The 22342-nt window shown below is 44.4% G+C and overlaps 1 protein-coding gene across 2 annotated transcripts in view; it reads right to left on the bottom strand.

The window, feature by feature from the left end:
- The window catches only part of COL8A1 (collagen type VIII alpha 1 chain), a 96141-nt gene that overhangs the window by 2737 nt on the left and 71062 nt on the right, over positions 1 to 22342 (bottom strand). For both annotated transcript variants that reach the window (XM_054163845.1, XM_054163846.1), the window contains one exon: positions 1487 to 1802. In XM_054163845.1, coding sequence (XP_054019820.1) covers positions 1487 to 1799 — 313 coding nt within the window. In that variant the 5' untranslated portion in view covers positions 1800 to 1802. The remainder of the gene's footprint in view (positions 1 to 1486; positions 1803 to 22342) is intronic.

The raw sequence follows: 22342 nt of genomic DNA, 5'->3' as shown, positions 1-22342 counted from the left end.
TAAATGAATCTATTTTTAAGAGGTTTTGCAGGTGTCAGAAGCTGCTTGGTGCTCTTGTGCTGTGAGAGGAGTTCTGACATAAAAGTGCTTTTGTGGGAGGGGCTTACACTAGCAAGATCAGTTCTAAAGGATGGTATCAGTAAGAAGTTTGTGTGTAGGTATGACTGCATTTCCACCAAGGCTTTGGTTCCCATGAAGATACTACTGAGAACCTACAGCCTAACCCAGTGTTGCTAAGCTCCCACAGGTTTTTGGCATAGCCACATCTAGTTAGAGCTCTTCTAAGCACTTCACAAAATGTTTTTATTGTCCAAACCCACATTTTTGTGTATGTGACCACTTAGCATTGCAGGTCAGGGGGAGGGAGTTGCTGTGTGGGAGTGCTTGTGCTGGGGCCGGTTAATTTTCAAGCTGCAGGCTTTTTGGGTTAAGTGGAAAGTCTGCTTCTCTCTGGCTCTAAAGTGGATCAAGAAGTGAGAGGTTTGGGGAAGTGAAGGGATAAGGTTTCAGAACAAGAGAATTAACTGTTCTCTGGGAAGCAGAAACCCTCCTTCCCTGCGTGGGTTGTGTTTTTTGCACATAGAAAACCTTTGCTCACACGATGGGTTGGTTTTACTACAGCCAGTTGTGTTTGCTCAGACACTCCCAAAATAGGCCCTGAAATCTTCCATTTCCATCTGAAGCCAGTGGAGGCTAAGGTAATGCTGATCCCTCAGCAAAACAAAGAGTTAACCATCTTGTGTGAAGATGCACAGACACTTGCTCTCCTCACAAAGGTTTTATGACAATGGCTGTTTCTGGTTGCTTTCCTTTTGGTTGCTTTCCTAAATATCCTAATACTGTCTAAACTTCCTTTCCTGAATATTGAAAGCACTTGGACATGCAAACTTGTGCAGTAATGGCTCCCTTACACACACAAATAACCTACAGCAAGAGGACTGCAGGGTCAGGAGAGCAGTTGTATGTTTTTTTTCTGCAAACCTCTAAATCACAAGGTCTGGGCAAATCCAGGCAAACCCATGATATTCCTGTAACTTTGAATCTTGGGGCTCTGAACTTTTATTTCACATCTGGTTGCTGCAGCAAGAATGGGAGCATCTCCAAGGAGGACCCCAACTCATACACCTGGGCTGTCTTAGAGGATTTTCTGCAGGCAGGTGGGATTAAGGACGTTATTCCTTGCCTCAAACAAACACCTAAACAAATCTGTGGCCAGCCTCAGCTGCTGGAGGCTCCTCAAAGATAGGGGTGCTCAGAGGCTGTGCTGCAGCCTGGAGGATGACTGTGGCCTTGATATGGTGACCCCATGGCCAAATGCTGCTGTCCACCTATGCCTAGGTACTAATCTGGCCAAGTCCGTGAGGCACCTGGGTGCTGTGCCCAGCCTGCAGCAGCCTGCTTTCCATTTTCTGTCCTCCTGGGTCAAAAAGTGCTGGGGGCACCAGGCAGGACTGTGCAGGGGAGGTAAGGTGTGTATTGAGCCTACCTTTCTCTTTCTTGGGAGCCATGTCCTTGCCAAGCAGAGGCATCTGTGGGACCTCCTTCATGTACTGAGGCAGATGGGGGTATTCTTTCCCGTACTGCATATGGGGCACCTCCTTGCCCATGTGCTGCATTGGAATGCCTTCTTTGCCCAGTGGCATGTGAGGTACTTGTTGTCCAAGAGGTTGGTACTGGGGCACCTGGGGTGGCAGCTGCTTGATCCCATAGTAGGCACCACCTTGAGCAGACCTCACCAGCTCTAGGTAAATGGTGACAGCCACTGTCAGCAGCTGCACAGGGAAGAGCAGCACAGCCATCACCTGCAAAAAACACACCAAAACCCACAGTTGGCAGAAAATGTTTGCTTTGTGTTGTGCATCTCCTGTTAGGGCCAACTTGCTCTTGTTTTCTGCAGCAAACTGGACCTAAACCTCTGCAAGCTGGCTCTGGTTTGCGTAATGCCCTCAAGGATATCCTGCAGCAGGTCTGCATCTGGTTTGTTGGAGGTTTTTACCCAAATGGTACTATTACAGCTAAAGTCCTTATGTGCATTTAGTTTTGTACTCCCCTGCACACCCTGAGTGGTGCCCTCTACAGTTTATCCATATGGGGACCTGCTCCCTCCCATCCCCAAGCTTCAATTTGCTGCTGTCTTGCTTGTGACGTAGGGTTTGGTGAGCAAAGCTGCAAGCTCCAGCACAGGAAAATGGTAAGCAGGGTCCTGTGGGAGTTTCTTAAAAGCATTCTGCTCATGGAAGCTGAATTATCAATGCTTATTCTGCTATAGTTTCCATAATTCAGTTTCTGTAGCTAAGATCTGTGCCTAGGATTGGCTGCAGATTCCAGGGGCTCTGCATTTCTATCTCAGCTCCTTGCCGGCACTCCTCGGAAACTGGGCCCTAATTCCTCTCAGCGTTCACCCAGATGAACTGAGCCATCTAGGGGCCGTCTGGGCCATCACTGCCTTCAGGCCTTTCTCCGAGGCTGGGCAGCTACTTTCTAAAGGTCTCCCCTGCTGCAGACTTTTCCCTCCCCGGGCAGCCCAACCCAGCACCTCGTGATCCCTGCTAACACAGCAGAACAGCATTGGTTTTCCTTTCTTTTCCTTTGTTACAAAAATACAAGTTTGGGACTTCCATCCCATCTGCTGTTGGCTTTCCTGTCTGCAGTAAGTGCATTACAGGCAGGTAAGCAGCAAATCAGGGACTGGAAAAAACCCAGATTAATGCAAATTTGGGGGCAGCCTGAGGTAACAAGGAGACTCCATGTGTTTGAGTAATGTGCAGTTTGTCCCACAACCAAACCCACCAGGCAAGTCCTGCTCTTTTCACATGCACATGGCAATTACCAGGCCCAATGGCTGTCCCTCTGTCCCTTCATTTCCACCGAGTAGAGACACAGTGCACCCAACTCAGGCACTTGGAAAAGCCCCCAGCATACAGGCACACTAGCAGAGCTTTGCTAGCCTGCTCACTGGGACTCACTCCCAGCAGCTGCTGGGCCCTGCTGAGCCCAGGTGTGACTGGGGTGGTTTGAGGAATCAGTGAGTGCTTTGTACCACCTGCTTACTTTCCTGTCCTTCCCTGCCAGCCTGGGTTAGAACAAAAGAAGCCCTTCAGTCTGTTGCAAAGGAGCTCAGCACCATGCTCCCAGTGCTCTGGAAGGTATCTTTTGTGAGGAGAAGCTTTTCTGACTGTGTTTTCTACCTGAGCACAGCTGCTCACAGGGCTTCCCTGCACTGACTGCAACATGCAGGAGAATCCTCCTCACTTGGAGCACAGCTAACCCAATGTGAGCTAGGATGTGCCCTTGCAGGGGCCCTACAGAGACCTGCCTCTGGACAGGTGAGGCCACCGCTGACAGCACGGGGAAAATAGAAGAGGTAGGTGAGGATGGAGGCAGGAAATGTATTTATGGTGGAAGGGATAGTAAGTGGCTGTGCTCACCTCCTCTAATACTCTGTAGTTGGCCTCCAAAAAGGGCCTCAGAATAAGCTGGGAGGGGAGACTGCTACACAGGAGACTCATGCCCAGTGGGCAAAGGGTGAGGGCAGGCTGCAGGGTCACTGTGCAACTTGCTGAACTCCCTGGCTGGTCAGTGGTACCACAGGAGTCCAGCCCCAGAGTTTCCCCACTTACCAGGTGGGTTGGCATAGACCATCCCAAAGATACTGCTTCTCTTATTGACTGTGTGGTAACACTGGGTGTCATTTAGTTCTTATGTTTTTACTCCTGCTCCAAGTTCTGCATTCACTTTGCATTAGTAAAGTACCTGGAGAAATGCTGGCTGGTCTTTTAAAATAACATTTCTCCTTCTTTTTGTTCTAAGAGATCTAATCTCTCAATGAAAATCAATCTATCACCCTTCCTGGAGGTGTAAGTGGAGGCTAAATCAGTGTAGTTAATGTGTAGTTAAAAAGACCAGTTAATATTTTCTCTAGTGATCCTAAATAGACAAATGAACTACAGGAGAGGTGGAACTATGTGTTAACAGCAAAAGAAACCACTCCAGAAAATGAAATATTAGTGAATAAACACTAGATGGAGCATATGTTGCACAGCTGAATCTCTAGTCACTTCCTCTGCCAGGAATTTAAGATCTTGGATGGAGCCAGCTGCCATGTGGCAAAGAAAACCAGAGCCAAGAGGTACAGGACTTTGTAAGTGTAGCTAAATCCCAAGCACAGTTGCTCATCTTTGTTCAGCAAAGGCTTCATCTCCAGTGAGCTGGATGTGGCTTTTAGCCCACGGCTGGCTGCTTTGCAGTAAGCTGAAGGATTAGGGCCTTAGGACGTGGTATTTCTGCTTAAAGCTCAGTGGCAGTGGGCTGGAGGACAGCCTGTGTGTGATCAGTGACTGTGTCTCAGCTGGGATGTGGTAACATTAACTTGCTGCAGCTTCACCTGGGCACATAGATCCCAGGCAACCCTGTTTTGGGTGTGGAGCCAGTAGCCGCCCTCCTGTCTGTTGGCCCTTCTGTGTCATAACTAGTAACTGGCTGCAGCTTTGACTCTGTAGCTGAGCAGAGTAACAAACCCCTGCAGCAGCCTGCAGAGAAAGTCCCAGCTACTGCAAGATGTGCAGCCTTCTGTGCATCTCCCAACAGGAAAGCATTGCCTGTATGAAGAGAGAAATGCAGCAAAACCTTCTGGAAAAAAAAAAAAAAAGAATAATACAAAATTAGAAGGTATTGGATGATTTAAAATTGTTGTTGAAACCTACAAGTATGAAGAATGAGGTTATTAAATTAGCTTCTTGGCTACTTTGTTGTTCTGGTGACCAGTTTGAGGGTGTTTTGTTTTGGTTTGTTTTTTACAAGATAACTCCAGTGGAATAAGTGAAGAAGGAAATAGGTAAAATTCCTTTGGATGTGATTTTCCTCCTTGTTTTTATTACAAGACATGGGCTTTGTGTGCGAGTGGGAGTTATTTGATAGAGCTGGGGAAAAAATGTCCTCTGGGGAGACACCAGCCTGCCTGCAGCGCGGGACGCGCTCAGCCTCCCGCTGCTCGCGCCAAGCTGCCCTGGCCATGCCGAGCGTCACACGATGCACCTGCGGGATCACAGGCGTGGCCCTGCAGCACATGGGATGGAAACTTTGAGGGAACACTTCTACAGATAGGAAGGCTCCAGAAAATGAGGTGATCTCACTACATCTGTGTTTCCTTCAGTGCTTTTTAACTCAACCAAACCACTGTGGCTTGGAAATGACAAATTGCTTCTCATCTATTGATTTTGGCTGGGGCTGGTGCCTGTGAGTAGCTGAGGTGGAAGGTGGGGGCTTATTTACTGAACAACCTCGGGATAGATGGGACTTGGCTGACATCTTAGTGGGAGGAAGTCAGAGCATCCCAGAGGCCTCATGTGAACTGTCTGGGTCTTGGGGTCTGCTGGAAGCACCTGGGAAGCAGCCTGTGTTCGGCGCTGGCCGTCCAGTTTGTCTCTCCCCCTGCTCCCAAAGGAAGGAGGAATCAGACAAAATTAGTCTTGATGAGAAATGTGGTAGAGTCATGTGTATGGCTGCTACTGCTCACTGCTTCCTGGCACTGAGTCCAGCTGGATCATCACTGTCAGATACTGTCACCATAAGGCAAGCCTGCCCTGAAGCATGAAGGATGCCTGGGATGGTCCTTCAGTGTTTCAGCTCCTTGCCTGTCTCATCCTGCTCAGCTACTCTAAAGAGTTTCTATGTACTGAGAGGGAGAGGTCAAAGATCTTGTTTTCTGCCATGCAATTTGTTTCTGAATGCCTGGGTGCACAACTGTCATTGTTTAAAGACCTCATTAGGAAACCACTAGCATCTTTGAACACCTAAAATCTACTAAAAATCTTGCTCTTGGTTTTTAAAAGAAGTGTATAGGTCCTAAATGCTGGCTAGGTTCTCTGGAGCTTATGAAGAGCAAAAGGAGATTTTCCTAGCAGTGTTAAGGAAAATACTAGAGTGAGGAGGAAAATATCCTATGTTGAAGATGCAGCCATAGTGGAAGACATCCCACACCCTTCACCCAAATCCAAGCAATTTAGAGATCATCTCCAAACACGTTCATGTAATGTGATCTGATGAGTTTTCAAAGGTGTCCCTCAGCGAGCAATCAGCTGGCTTTGGAATGGGATTCTCCTAGGTTCCTGTCAGAAAGCAATGGGAATGTGTCTATATATTTAGGGTAAATAAAGTATGCGTCTTTAGAGAGGCCAAAGGCTTGGAGAGAGCAAAGTTTTACCTTAGCTGTTTGAATGGCTGAAGGAAGATGGAGGAGAAGCAACTGTGTCTTCACAGTATGTGACATGTCATCTTGCACCAGTCATTCAGATTAAGACACAATGAAAGTTTTGCTTTACCTAGGGTGGGACAAGCCTCTAAAGGATGAAGGAGCATTACCCTAAACCACAGTGTTCAGCTGTCTGAGGGTGAACTTGTGTGGCTGGCTCTGTGGGTGAGAGGCTCTGTAAAAACACATTTTTACAGGCAAAGCTCAAGTGAGAACATTTCTCAATAATCTCTTCAGTAGAACTGTTCTCCTGAGAAAACCAGCAAGGCCCTTCCTCTGGCTATTTGCATTTGTCACTAGAAACTGAAGACAAAACAAAATGTACCAGCAGTTATAATTCTTAAATTGGTGTGAAGAAATAATGGCTGGTTTAGCCTAATTGTGTAAAGAATGTATGGAAAGAGTGATGCCTGTCCACATGGGGCTTGGAACCATAGGTGGTCTTGCAAAGAGGGGAAGCCAGACCTTGATTTATCGATGCTTACAGGGTAGTGATTACTCTGCAACCAATTTTGGGGTTAACTGAAATTTGCCTGTCTCTCAGAACTTCTGCAATGCTTGCTCAGAGATTAGCTCTATGGGCTTCATTTACCATATGTTGCTTTTGAGCTGCTGTATTTACCAAAGAGGCATAAGGCATGAGTAGATCTTGGTGACTCTTCTGCTGAAGGGTCCCTTTCACAGGCATTGCCTGAAGCTGCAGGGACCCGTTCCCAACTGCACTGAGGGGACAGTTTTGCTAGTGTTCAAGTTTCCACATGGAAAATGACTGCTGCAAAGCAAAAATCCTAGTGACTCTGCAGATATTTGTGCCCAGGAGAGGGCTACTAAAACAGATTTGATGCTAAAAAGCTAAATTCTTCAGGATGTATTTGACTGTAGATCAAAAGTGGTTAGGAACACAGCTACTTTTGAAGTCACCTGATTGTATTACCAAGTGTCAGAGAATCATAGAATTGTTTTGGCTGGAAAAGACTTCTAAAATCATCGAGTCCAACCATCAACCTAACACCACCATGGCCATTAAACCATGTCCCAAAGTGCCATGTCCACACATTTCTTGAACATCTCCACAGATGGTGACTCCACCACTTCCCTGCACAGCCTGTTCCAATGCCTGACCACTCTTTCAGTATCCCACCTAAACCTCCCTTGGCACAATTTCAGGTCATTTCTCTCATTCTGTCACCTGATACTTGGGAAAAGAGACTAGCACCCACCTCATTACAACTGCCTTTCAGGGAACTGTAGAGAGCAATGAGGTCTCTCCCCTCAGCCTTCTCTTCTCTAGACTAAACAATCCCAGTTCCCTCAGCTGCTTCATGTAAGAGTTGTTCTCTAGATCCTTCACCATCTTTGTTGCCCTTCTCTGGACACATCTACAATGGTGCAGCCAGGGATGGCTCTGCTCTTGGGGGTAGCGGGGGGCCCAATTGCCAAGGAACATTATGAACCTCTCTAAAGTCTCTCTTTGTCATACAGAGACAGGAAAGGACAGCATAATGCAATGGAGATGACAAATCATGTGGGGAATTCCATGTAACACAATTTGGAGGCAGAGGTTCATGGCAGTTCATGGGGAGTCAGAGAAAGGTTGGTAAGAAAAAGCTACAAAATTTCCACAAATGATAACTATTTTTGTGTCTGTTTTTAGTGTTGCTTCAATAACAAATAAGCTACCCTGCTACTCTGTTTTCTACAACATGCTTCCCTTAAACTGCTGGGTTGTATGTGCAAGTGTGTGCACACCCCCACCTCATAAGTGTTTTGCTGCGGTCCTCACCACCTGAAAAGCATTAGAATGATCACTGGGCATCTGGTTTATTTTTGCATTTGTAAATGAATTCTGTTAGCCAGCTACCTCTCTTCTAAGAAATGTTAGCTCAAAATGAGAAGAGCAGCTATTGGGGCCTTAGTTCCTTAGTCACTCAGCACCAGTGAAGAGCTGGGGTGACTTCAAATAGGGGATGTCTTTAGATGTGAAAAGCGAACACAAAAAGGGCATGGATCTGTTGGAGAAGGCTCGGAGAAGGTCCACAAAGATGGCCAGAGGCCTGGAGCATCACTTCTGTGAAGACAGGCTGAGTGAACTGGGTCTGTTCAGCCTGGAGAAGAGAAAGCTCTGGGGACATCTTACAGCAGCCTTCTAGTACTTGAAGGGGGCGTACAGGAAAGCTTGAGGGACTTTTTATAAGGGCCTGTGGTGATAGAACAAGAGGCAATGGTTTTAAACTGGAGCAGGGTAGATTTAGATTGGACATTAGAATTAAATTCTTTACTATGAGGGTGGTGAGACACTGGAACAGGTTGCCCAGAGAAGTTGTGGATGCCTCACGCCTGGAAGTGTTGAAGACGAGGCTGGATGAGACTTTAAACAACTTTGTTTAGTGGGAGGTGTCCAATCCATGGCAGGGGAGTTAGAACTAGATGATCTTTAAGGTCCCTTCCAATTCAAGCTATTGTTGGTGGTTGTTCTCAGCAGCAGTGCTGCCATGTGTAGGTGATTTGAGCAGTGATCTTCTCAGCAAATTACTATCCACAGTTTTCAAAGGCACTATTTCAAAACTTAATCTCAGCTATAATTGATCTCTGGGTCATTAAACTCCTTTGAGGACTGACTTAGTTGCTGAGTACTTTCTGAAGGGATCTGATGATACTCTGTACTGCATGGAGAGTGATTTTGGTGAGAACTCATACTTTCAGGGTCAGGAAGAACAAGCAATCCTCTGCTTGCTAAACAAATTTGTGCTTACTCAGAGTTTAGGGTGCCATTTAATGCACATATTACCACTTGAATATAAAGCACTCACTTTCTGTGCCAGACAAGGTTGGGCCCTCACTACCAGAAGGACATTAATATGCTGGAGCATGTCCAAAGAAGAGGAACCAAGCTAGTGAAGGGCCTTGAACATAAATCTTAAGAGGAATGGCTGAGGAAACTAATTCATCTTCAGAAGAGGGGGCTGAGGGGACACCTCCTCACCCTCTACAACTGCCTCAAAGGAGGCTGGAGGAAGGTGGGGGTTCATCTCTTCTCACATGCAACAAGTCACAGGACAAGAGGAAATGGCCTCAAGTTGTTCCAGGAGAGGTTTAGATTTTATATTAAGAAAAAATTATTCACAGAAAGGTTATAAATCATTGGAACAGGCTGCTCAGGGAAGGGGTGAATTCGTCATCCCTGCAGGTATTTAAAAGATGTGTGGATGTGGTGCTGAGGGACATGGTTTAGTGCTAGTGGCTTAGAAGTCATGGAGGGACTGTGAGCTCTAGGTGGGCTGAGGTTCACCCTCTAGGTGAGCTCTGAGGCTCACCTTCAGACTAGGTAAGCTCAGTTTGGGGGATTTCTTTTTGAAAATGCAGTCATACTCCATCTGAAAACATGGAGTGAAGGTAAGCAGATGGAACCTGGCACAAATGTCCTTGAAAGTTAACCAGTTTCATAACACAAATCAAGAGCAGGAGGACAGTAGAGTGCAGCCCATGTGTGAGAGCTTAGCCATACTGTTGGCAGGAGATGGTTGCTCTGTGCCTGATTTCAGCTCAGGCAGGTTTGGAGTCCTGCATCACTTGACTTTTAATGTTGTCTACAGCTTCACTGAAGGTGATATCTGTTTTTTGAGTAGGCAAAGAGTTTACTTTCCTAAAGGGTTTCTAAGGGCCTGCACATTCAGAAGGCAGGGAAGTAGGATTTATGCTAGATGTAATCCTGCCTTCTTGCCTCTTAGGAAACTCTTCCACAGAGATCAGGTTTATTATTCCCCCCCCTCCCCAATGCCTCTTTTCTTTTCACTGTCCCCTCCAAGGAGACAAAGTAGTGTTGAGTAGTCTGTGTTGAGTTTGGATTACCAAGAAACAGCTATTGTTCAGTATGTGAAAAATAAATTTAATCATATTTTGCTCAAGGTCTAACAACTGTGTCTGATTATCATGTGGTATTTATTAAATCTAAGACAGTCATAACAAGGATTGTCATAATAAACATTTTACAATGCACACATGCATAAACCTGCTGCTAATGGGAAATATTCAACATGTGGCAGATGCTTTTTTTTTTTTCCATTCAAAATGGTGTCTGCAGTTGCTCTGGGAGAGAAGTGTGAAACCATCTTAAAGAAATGGTTTAACCTTAAAACCTGATGGTCATCTATAAGATATTTTTCACTTCAGTGGTAATGATATGATCTTTTCTCTCAATGAGTGAAGAGATCTCTCTTTATTCATTTGTAAATCCATGGGTGGGCTCAGAAGAGGGCCACAAAGATGATCAGATGGCTGGAGCACCACTCCTGTGGAGACAGGCTGAGAGAGTTGTGGTTGTTACGCCTTATAACAGCACTGCAATATCTGAAGGGGACCTACAAGAAGGCTGGGGAGGGACTGTTTCCAAGGGCATGTGGTGATAGGACAAGGGGCAATGGTTTTAAACTAGAGCAGGGTGGATTTTGGTTGGTCATTAGGGAGAAGGAAGTTGTTTACAATGAGGATACTGAAGTACTGAAACAGGTTGTGCAAAGAGGTGGTGGAGGCCCCATTCCTGGACACATTGAAGATCAGACTTAATAGGGCCCTGGACAGCACAATCTAACTGGAGATGTCCCTGCTCACTGTAGGGGGGTTGGACAAGATGACCTTTGAGGGTCCCTTCCAACCCAATGCATTCTATGATTCTATGGTGAGAAGGAAAAAATAGGCAATGCAGACAATTATGTTGCCTTTAGTCTGTTGCCCATGCCCAATCTGCTGCGGGCCCCACCTACATGGGTCTGGGTAGGCATCTCCAGCTCTCTCTGCAAATCTGGGTATGCTTACATTGGCATCTCCACAACCTCTAACTCCCAGGCACAGGGCTCTGCCGACTCAAGGCAGACATGCAGCTTGTGATTTACGGCGGTTTTCAGATGCCTGGCGCTAGTAACTGATTTCCAGGGGAGTGAGTCTCTTGTATGTCTTTGAGGATCTGGCCTAGAAGCTGTTTGTTGGAAAATGCCTGAAAGCTACTTGCAGTCAGATGCCAGGGAGCTGTGACAAGCATCAGCAAGCTGGGCATCACTGGCCGGGTGACCACAGTCCCCGGGGATGCAGCTCTCTTGCGTGGTGGCATGTACTTGTTTGCACGCATCGGTGTCTGACCTCGGGGTGGGAATGTTTGCAGAGAAGCATGCGACTTTAATTACGGGATTAGAATTAATTATAGGTAGGATTTAGCAAATACCTGCCCTTGAATGCATTTTCCTGTTCCCTGCCATGCGGCATGCACTCGAATCCTCTGCCTAATGCTCTCTTCTGGGCAGTTTGCCTACAGTCTTGGTGGCGGGCAGCTTTGATGGAGATACTTAAGCAACTGCCACTAGCTCCCCATTCAGTGACCAGCTGTGTGAGGCACATAAACTCATGCCTGATAATGTGGAACACACAAAGTGATCAAAGCACAGAGTTTCCTTCCCGCTTATCGGTGCATAATCGGCCTCCTGGTGCTGAGCCTGGGACTGGCAGCTGATGCGTCCGAGCACAGACTGTTTGTTCAATGTGGGAACCGAATTGAGGGCTCCTCTGAAGTGGTCCTGCTACCAGGTGCTGCAGAAGGGGCTCCCCACAGGGCACAGGCTTTGACATCGTCCAAGGAATTTGATGTATCAGATGTAATAGCTTTGCTGTGTGTGGCTCACTGGCGACGTGGCTGCTTCTCATGGAAGTGCTTTTAGAATCATCCAGACATCTCCTGGGGGCATTGTTAGTTTGGGGATTGTTTTGATGAAAACACTTCACATCTACTGCCAGTCTTCTACCCCAAAATAAATACAAACTGAAGATGTGCTTCAGACTGAAGTGTTTCATCCAGTAGGCTGAACCTCAAGGTGTTTGGTGATTACTGGTTGTGAAACAGTGTAGACAGGGATCTATAAGCTTTCTTTGGAAGCCTCCCTTCTCAGCTGTTGCTCATCACCTTTAGCCTTAAGCTGTGCTGGGACAGAATCATAGAATGGCTTGAGTTGGAAGGAACCTTAAAGATCATCTAGTTCCAACCCTCCTGCCATAGGCAAGGACACCTCCCACTAGACCAGATTGCTCAAAGCTTCATCTAGCCTGGTCTTCAATACTTCCAGGAATGAGGTCTCCACAACATCTCTGGGCAACCCATTCCAGTATCTCATCACCCTCATAGTAAAGAATTTCTTCCTAATGTCCAATATAAATCTACTCTGCTTTAGTTTAAAACTGACAGGTTGTGCTGGCTGCGTGCAGCTGAAGCCTCCCAAATTTTCATGGTACAGTTGTTATTATGGTACAATGGTCTGCAAAGTGCATCACAGCATTTTACTGGCTTAATTCAAAGCAGTGCCTCTAGCAGTGCTGCTGTGAATTAAACTCACTGCTAGAAGTGTAAAAAGTTTCCATTTCACTACCTCTTAGTTCAGCCAGCTACAGCTTTGTGAACAAGCCACACGCTAGCAATTGGCTCTAGATGACAAGTGAAGGATCTGCAGAGTTCAGTGTTAAGCTTGTCAATGCTCTGTCTCATTAGGTGTAGTGAGTAGACAGAAGTGAGAGTAGAAGACTGTCTCTTTATGTGCCAATTAATAAAATCAAATATATCCTCAGTCTTCATCCAAATAGTTAAAAATGGCAGAGTCTTATTCTGAAGGGTATCTACCAGATTTACTGCTCAGAGAACTTTTAGGTGCTCATTTGATGAATCAAAAGTAATGTACTAAAAATAGAAAAAAATAAAATACATAGGTACTAGAGTACCTATTTTTCTGGACCACTTCCCCAGAAGAGGCAACAGAAATGAAAATCCTGGTTACAAATGTGCTTTTGCTAATGACAATGATTGTTATAGGTGTTGCAGTTAAAATAATCTGTCTTTTGATTAGATTGAACCTCATGTAAAGCAGTGTGGATGTCTGCAGGTGCAATATTCATGTAGGCTTGATTTTTCAGACCAGCTAAGCTATGCTTGGTGATGAACTTGAGGAGACAAGCTAAAACTGGCTAGAAACTGCTAGTGTGCTTCTCTCGATCCTGAGGCTGTGGCAGGTGCTGCTTCAGTTGCTGGTGCCACTTGAGGTCTGACTTGCCTTTCACCCCCACAGGCAGCTGCCATGCCACAGCCACTGTCACTGTGTCTTCATTTTGGAGGTAGGAAGGCTGCACTGTGTGGAGTGGATGGAGCCCAGCTGCAGCTTTGAGGAAGGCAGGTGTCTGGCTCTGTTACTACTGAGGTCCAGCCCATGCTCTGCAGTGGGACATTTTAGAGGGTTAGGGCTCCTGGCACCTCTAGGGTGCCTGGGGCAGGTGGGAAGATTGGCTCTGTGGAAAGGGGTGAATTTTAGCTCCTTTATTATCAGTGATGGAACAGGGACTTCTCTGAAGTTTAGCACTTTATTTCTCCTCCTCTTCCCTCCTCTTTTTAGCATTGCACACATACTGACTAAATTGAAGAGCTTCACAGTGATCTAGACAGGAGCAATTAATTGCTAACAAGGCATCAAGGCCATGAAGTCTGATCAAGAAAAGAGTCTTTCCCATGTGCACTGGTTCTTGGTTGAAGTCTTTTGGTTACAGAGAATCTTTGTTTCGTGTGCCCCTTCCTAGGGCCTTTGCAACCTGGACAGTGTTTACTTTAACAATCCTGGGAGTTCTTAAATAATAAAGCAAGAAGTCTGTGTGGGACTCTGAAGTACGTGGCCTGATCTTAATTTGAAACAAATTCTTTTTCCCTGTGACTCCTGTTGCAATCCTGTGGCCTTACATGTTGCCTTCTTGCTATAAAATTTCCTTGATTGCCTCTTTCTGAAACTGGCACGGTGTAGCATTTCTGTTCTTTTTCTTGCTTTGATGGTGGACAAAATGTGTTTTCTTGGCTCTCACCCTCATGTAGCTTCATGACTTTTTCTTTCTTTCTTTTTCTTTTTACCACTTACAGTATTTCTGTTCACTGTGCTCAATGAGCTTGTCAAGAGAAAGAGCAGCTTGTCTCTCCCTTGTTTTTATTTGCTGTGTCCTAACTTTGCAGCTCCTTGAAACCCCAAAGTCCCAGTCCAAGGGAGATAGGAAAACAATCACACATGTCTGTAAAATATTTTTCTTGAAAAAAACCCCTCCTGTCTGCCAGACAATTTTTATTGGAAGGTTACTCGCCACTAAGAAGGTTCCTGCCCTTCATGTACTTTTCCTGCCTTTGCTCAAACAGTGGAAGGAATGATCTTGCCTTAGAAGGGTAAACATACTAAACTACTCCACCCAGATAGAAATCAGAAGGATGCTTTAGAATAATATAGCAACAGTTATTTTTTGATATTATTATAAAGTGTTACAGATATCATCATATTTAAAGGGGTGTGCTGGCCTTAGTCATGACCTGTGACTGCTCTATGCAGAACAATCTAGCAGATGGGATCCCATGATCGTCTTTCCTAAGTGAATAACTTACAGTTTTTCAATACTACTTTTCTCAGTGTCTAATAAGAGGACAGTAGCCACAATTAAGCACTTATTTGGTTCAGATCGCTTCAAAACTGGGTTTTAAATTTTTGTAAGAGACCCTTTGTCCTCTGGGTCGTAGCTGTTGGAAACTTGAAGTTGAAAGTGCTAGATGATTGACAGTGGGCCTACCAATGCACATCTCTTTGTAAGCTGGCAACTTGGGTGCCATCACCAGCAAAAACCATAGAGTACCCCTCTGCACTGCCACAATGGCTAAACTACACACATATATCCCTATGCTATGCCAGACAGACCTTCTGTCTTCTCTTGTGCAGAAGCTAAGAAATACTAACCTTTGATACTAACCTGTGACAGAACAAGAGGACACAGTCTCAAGCTGTGCCAAGGGGCGGTTTGGGCTGGAGGTTAGGAAGAAATTCTTCCCAGAAAGAGAGATTGGCCATTGGGATGTGCTGCCCAGGGAGGAGGTGGAGTCACCATCACTGGAAATGTATAAAAAGAGCCTGGATGAGGCACTTGGTGCCATGGTTTAGTTGATTGGATGGTGTTTGGTGATAGGTTGGACTTGATGATCTTGCAGGTCTTTTTCGAGCCTGGTTAATTCTGTAAATGCTTCTTAGTCAAGTCTGCTTCAACATTTGACTAGTCATTGAGCAGAGATGCAGATTGTAGTAGTTGTTAACAAGTGTTAGCATGTACAGGCCTGCAGAGATGCCACTCTTCCCACTCTACAAGCGCAGAGATAAGCGCGACCACAAAAAACCCCTTCATCCTGAGTTGTGAAACAACTTGTAACCTTGGTTCAGTGAATACTTACAGGAAATGTTTCTGTTCTGTTTCTGCTTCTTAAAAGCACAGTAAAGAAAAAATACTTTTGAAACACACACAGAGGATCCCTGGAAGCTTTGAAAAACTTGCAGATATGGCACTTCAGGACCTCATTTGATGGCCATGCTGGTGTTAGGTTGATGGTTGGACCTCAGACCTAGAGGTCTTTTCCAACCAAAACGATTCTATGACTCTATAAAAGATTCTTCCACCCCATTCACACACTCCAATCCATGAAAATATATGGTCATGAGGCAGAATTAATTTCCTATATGCAATCCAATGTGCTATGATTTACAGGACTTGAAATTACCTTTATCTATCAACTTGGAATAACCCAAACAAAGCAAAACACTGACGAGCAAATACTATTGCTCACTCACTTCGGTCTCTCAACTCTACTCCAAGAGAAACAATGTTCAGTGCAGCCATTTGGCCCCAGGATCACTGGTAACTGCGAGACTAGCAAACAGACAGGCTATAAAGCTGGTCAGCGCTCAGCTGTCCTAACTGTTATAAAATGTCTGCAGCAGGACCTGGTGCTTGCATTTCATCAGTGCTGCAGCCAGGACGAAGGACTATGCCAGCAGAGATAACCTGACAAAGCTGTTGCTACCCAGCTGCTAAACTGGATCAAAGCCAGACACCAGCTTCCCTTCAGCTGCCTGCAGCACTGCAGGGCAGAGGTGGGAGCTGGAAGCATAAAAGGAAATAGGATTGCAAGGGGAGTTTAAAGTCCATAATCGAAATCCAAGTCCCTGATCAGGGACTGATTAGCTACTGTCTGACCAAGCAAGTCCCTAAAATCCTTCTCAAGGTCTGCTTAGTCCCAGTGCATAAACCTTGCTTAGTTCAGGGTATGGACCTGAGGCTCCCTTTGCCTGCTGACACCTCCCAAGCTTTCAAACAGAATCTCTCATGACTCCTCTCCAGGCTTCCTTGTGTCTGCCGTGACCTGTGTCAGCTCCCACCCACCTCCTGGGAGCTTATGCCTACAGCCCGCTTACTTGGGTGTGCCTTGGAGTTAGGAAATGCACACTTCAACACCCTTTGCTCAAGGAAGGAATTAGATCCCTCTTCCATAGCCTAAAGACTGTGCTTGAGCTTCAGAAGAGGTTTGTGGGCTATAGGCTTAGAGCAGAAGGACCTGCGCCTGTTTGCTTCATTCACCAGAAGGTACTTAAACCCAGAAGAGAGCTAGGGTTTAGGATGAACTGCAATCTTCAGCTTTTCCTATTTGGCTGGCTTAGGCAGCTCCCCAAACAGTGGCTTTTGTGAATCCCCCTCTGAGGCACTTAACTCCCTTTACATACATGCGTGGAGCCCTGGCATCTAATTCAGGCATGTGGACTCCATTATGGGGCCAGATGCAAACATCCTCTCATGGATTAGGAACTGAAGGGTTCTATATCCTTGATTGTCAATCAGCTAAGGCCTCTGTTTTCCCTGCCCAGTCCTCCTTTCTTGTTTCAAAATCTGGAATTTTTTTTTTTTTTTTTAATCAGATATGTATTTTCAAAAATTCTTCTTGCACCAAGGCAGGGGAGTAGTTCATAGAATAGAATAAACCAGGTTGGAAGAGACCTTCAAGATCATTGTGTCCAACCCATCAACCCATCCAACACCACCTAAACAACTAACCCATGGCACCAAGGCACCTGCCAGCTACTCTCAGGGTGATGCAGTTAAGACAAGAGTGACTAACTTCACAAGATCTGCTATTGGAAAAACCAGTGCATGTAAATGAAGTCATGGTTTAGTCATGAGGTCTGTGGTGACAGGTTGGACTTGATGATCTTTGAGGACTCTTCCAACCTTGGTGATTCTGTGATTCTGTGAAGTCATCTTCTTCCCCACAAAATTTGTCACCAAATTCTGAACCGTAGGTTCATGGCCACCTACAGGCCATGGCTTAGCCAAATGAAGAATAAATTCTTTGGACAGGTATCTCAATAGCAAGGAAAAAGGAGTCTTGTTTCTCCAAAGAGAAGAGCTATCAGCAATGCTAACAATGCTCTGTGGTTGGTTTGACTGTGAGATGGGGCACCTGCACTAATTTTAAGTTAATTTTGTGTTAGGTCAAGAACCCTGCTCAGGTTTTCCTTCCAGTACTTGAAGAGGGGCTACAAGAAAGCTGGGAGGGGACTTTTTACAAGGGCTTGTGGTCATGGGATGAGGTGGAATGAGTTTAAGCTGGAATAGGGTAGATTTAGACTGGATATTAGGACCCTGTTCCAGGGTCATGAGACTCTGGAACAGGTTGCCCAGGGAGGATCTCCCTGGAAATGTTCAAGGCCAGGCTGGACAGGGCCTTGAGTGACCTGATCTAGTGGTTGCTGCCCATGGCAGGGGGCTGGAACTAGATGATCTTTAAGATCCCTTCCAACCCAAACCATTCTATGACTCTGTGTCAGTGGAAATCATGTATTCTCAATAGGAATACTTCTAATATGCTTTGTGCAAGGCTTGTTTAACTGTGCTAAGGGAAGGGAGAACATAATTATAGCCCAAAGGCTCAGCATTTGAGAAAGAGTTTTTTTTCAGGTCTAAGTTGCATTCCCAGAAAACTGTTGCAAAATTCTCAATAAATTAAATAACAAGCTGATTAGGTCCTGCAGTAATGAACTCCCCAAAGGACCATACTCACTAGGTGTGCTAGTAAAGTCATGCAAAGGCTGATGTTTCCATAAGATTCATGTTTGTGAGCTCCAAACACCCCTGAGGGATACTTTGGCAAGTGTCAGTACTGGACACCGGGTGCAATTTAGGCTATATTTAGAGCAGGAGCACTTTACTGCTAAAGGAATATTAAATCATAGAATCATAGAATTGTTCTAGTTGCAAAAGACCTCCAAGATCATCTAGGCCAACTGTCAACATAGGACCAGCATGGCCATTAAACCATGTCCCAAAGTAGTGTGGCCACACGTTTCTTGAACGCCTTCAGGGACAGTGATGCCACTACCTACATGGGCAGCCTGTTCCAATGCCTGACTATTCTTTCAGTAAAGAATTTTTCCCTAACATCAAATCTAAACCTCCCCTGGCACAATTTCAGGCCATTTCCTTTTGTCCTTTCACCTGATGCTAGAGAGAAGAGGCCAACCCCCTCTTGCCCTGACACACACATACGCATATACACAGAAATGAAATCATCAGTAAGAATTAAAGAAATCAAAACCTTCCAAGCCAGCTTTGCTGGTGCTACTGCATCTATATGAGTAGCTTGTGGTAGCATAACTGTTTCAGACTGCTGGCTGATAAGACCCCAGAGTGCAACAGCTTCATGGCACTCAAAGGAAGAAGCACCTGGAGAAAAGCTGAGCTATGAAATAAGGGGAACATGTGAAGGAATTAACAGAAGTACCAGAGATTTAGCTGTTTTCTCCCTAGAACTGATAAGTAATCTCATTTCTTTCATCTTCACTGACTTAAGCTTTGATAATATCAGCAGTGACCCTACTGCACAAAAATTTAAGAGCTTTTATAATCTGTGGGATTTTATAGCATCCTTGTTTGTTCTTTCATTAATACTATTTTTGTTACAGCTTTTTGGAAAGAAAGACAGAGGCAGTGAGACAAACTTAAGAGGGTTTTCATCTCTTCCTTTAAGATGTGGTGGGCAAATTGTACATTGACAATGCCATTACTTTTAAAAGCAGATTTGGATGGATTAGTTTCAAACAGTATGCATAGGAAAAAAAACCCAACCAACCAAACACAACCCCCACCTTCCTCTTTTTATTCTATTTGACCTAAAAGTGAGGACTGGTAATCATAAGAATTAGGAAATTAAAAAAGCAACAAAAGCAAACAAACATAAAACCCCGAACAAAACCAATCCAAACAAACAAAGCCCTCCAACCACAATGAAAAACAAACAGAAGCCAGCCAACCATCCAACCAAAAACACCCAAACCAAGCAGTAAAGCCCCAGCTCTGTGACTTCCATGTTCTGGCAGGTTTGTTTCTTTAGCCTATTTAGGCTCTAGATTGGATTATCTCCCAATGTGTGTGCAAATCTCATCAATCACCTTTGAGAACTGCTGTAAAATTCTACTCATGCCTCTCCTCTTCCTGAATTCCTTCTTATCTCGCTTTTCTTTATGATTGATAGCTATGCCTCATTTTAGCTTTTCTTGTACCTAAAATGTATCCTCCAAATGATGCAGAGTCTCTTCAGAGGGATCAGTTGAAAATAATTGACTTTTTTTGATATTGTAATAATGATCACATGCTGTTATGTCCTTGGCTTGCAATGTAGTCCTCATTTTGATTAAATGTGACACCTGAAATGGATGCATCTTCAAAGGACTAAGCCATGACAAATAATCCAGAAGAAGGGGTGAGGTTTGTGTTTACCTCTGCTCACACTTACAAGTATATGGTGACCTTGCAACAGTGATGTGGCATTGCTAATGTACTGATAACTGTTGTGGAAGAGAAGGCAAACCTACTTATTTTTCATTTGGAAATGCAAAATTACTGACACAATATTGTTGAAGAATTTTCTTGGCTAGTTTTCCCTTGGCTGCCTCAGACTAGAATGACTGATGAAGTTTAATATTTTCTTGAATCATCCTGACTATGAATGCTTAGTAATTTACCTTGGACACAGATAAAATGCAGAAATCTGAACAGACATGATGGAAAACTATGTGCAGTAGGGCTGGAACTTTGAGGAACTCGTGTCTTAGGAGTTCCTGTGCATCAGTTACACTGGTAAATATCTATTTTTTCAAAGTAGAAAGAAAAAAAAAAGTACAGAGGAATATTTCCTAGAGTTCAGTAATTCAGGCCTCCACATGATCTGAAACAGATTTTTCTCAAGTGATTCAATTCATTACTTCCATGTGACAATTACCAGCATTAGAAGCTTGTGAAATTCAGCAGTGGGGGAACTGTTCACTTGTGCAGGCCATTTTACATATATAGGTAGCTTCATTGATTTTTAATGAGACCTCTAGAGTTTTCTAGTTGATAAATATAGAATACATAGAATACACCAGGTTGGAAGAGACCCTCAAGATCATTGTGTCCAACCCATCAACCAACCCAACCCACCTAAGCAACTAACCCATGGCACCAAGCACCCCATCCAGTCTCCTCCTGAACACCTTCAATGATGGCGACTCCACCACCTCCCCCAGCAGCCTATTCCAATGGGCAATCACTCTCTCTGTATAGAACTTGTTTAAATGCATCTCACCCTCTATATATGCAGACAGTTATCCATGCAGTAGTCTAGAGCCTGTTTTTCTTAATCAAGCAAAACTACAATGAGAATTTTGCTCAATTAAGAACTGAAGAATTTGGCTGAGTTTTATTCAGTTCTTGGCAGTAGGAGAAGATGGTCTTTCCAACAGTAAGTGCCAGTGCAAAATATTTTGGCAAAGAACAAATGTCAATTTAGAGCTATGAAATTCCCATTTTTCAGGCAGTAAAATTGGAATCACTCTGGTTTGTATTAGCTTAAAAGCACCCAAACCTTGGCCTATTCCTGCGTAGCTAACTAAACAGATACCCACTATACTGGCCCAGGTAAAATAGGATTTTGACTGCAGTGAAGGTAATTCTTATATATGAGCAGGATAACCAACATCACTGAGTCCTGACTTTACCATGTGCTCAGCTTATTGATAGTGGCATTTGTCTGCTGTAGAAATGATCACAGTAGACAGCAGTGATTGTCATTGAGTCCCATTTTACTGCCTCTTGCTAATGAACAGCTTTTCTTGCCTGGCCCTTCTGAGCTAAAAGGAAAATTTCCAAAGATGGAAGAGTTGGATGATAAGTGGGAGTGTTGCTTTCCTTTAATTATTTTCAAAGGAAATGTTTTTCTTATCATTCTTTTCATCTATTCAAAACTATACCAAATTACTCCTGGAAACTGGGCTGGAGATGTCATGAGAGCAGACATGAGTTCCTATATCTGATATGTGTTTTTAACTGTCAACAAAGATCCCATCTAATTAAATGAAAGCAGACTTGGGATGTCTCTGTTGACATACAGTCCTACAGGCAGGAGGAGAATGAGGGAAGAACTTGTAAAGCAAACCTCTCCATTACATTAAAAGTACCTACTTGTGTTTGGACTTGACTGTCGTTTTACAAGGAACTCCCAAGAAACCTTGTGGATCCCATTTCCTGCAGAAGTTTGCTTTAAACACTCATGAAATCAACATTTCATACTTCAAAGATTTCTGAGTTTAGCTAGAAGTAGGGCTGCAAATGTTCTGCTCATATCCTCCACATGGCTTAGCTGATGCTATCAGCCAACCCACTTCATACCTGTGGAAAAGACCGCTCTCCTTAGCCTGTAGGCCAAGTGTCGGCACTGCAATCAGGTCTATAAATCTAGATTATTTGTGTGCTGGAATTTCTCTTGCCATTGTGATGAAGAAATAATTGAGTTGCAGAACTCCACCAGTACATATGAAGCTCATTGAATTTTATTCTCTAGCAAAAGCATTATTTTGTAAATGGAAAAAAGGGGGGAAAAAGCAAGTAACCAGATACATATGTTTTTTATATTGGAACCCATTTAATTATATCATTAGTTTTGCCAAACAACATGACACAGGCAAGTTAGATGTTAGCCTTTTCATAATTTAACCAAAGTGATCACATATATTGTGTGCTGGCTGCACTTAGTATGTTTGATCTTTGTCCAACCACAGGAAAAAAAGGCGTGGGAGGACCCAGCGTTTCCAAATGTGTTAAACTCATTACAAAGACATTTTAAACTTGCTCATCATTAAGTCTTGTTCACCCTTGGTGATGATGCCTTGCTGACAAAAAGTAATCATCCTA

Source organism: Dryobates pubescens, chromosome 8 (assembly GCF_014839835.1).
Source record: "Dryobates pubescens isolate bDryPub1 chromosome 8, bDryPub1.pri, whole genome shotgun sequence".
Taxonomy (NCBI): domain Eukaryota; kingdom Metazoa; phylum Chordata; class Aves; order Piciformes; family Picidae; genus Dryobates; species Dryobates pubescens.
This window is presented reverse-complemented; position numbering and strand designations above follow the sequence as displayed.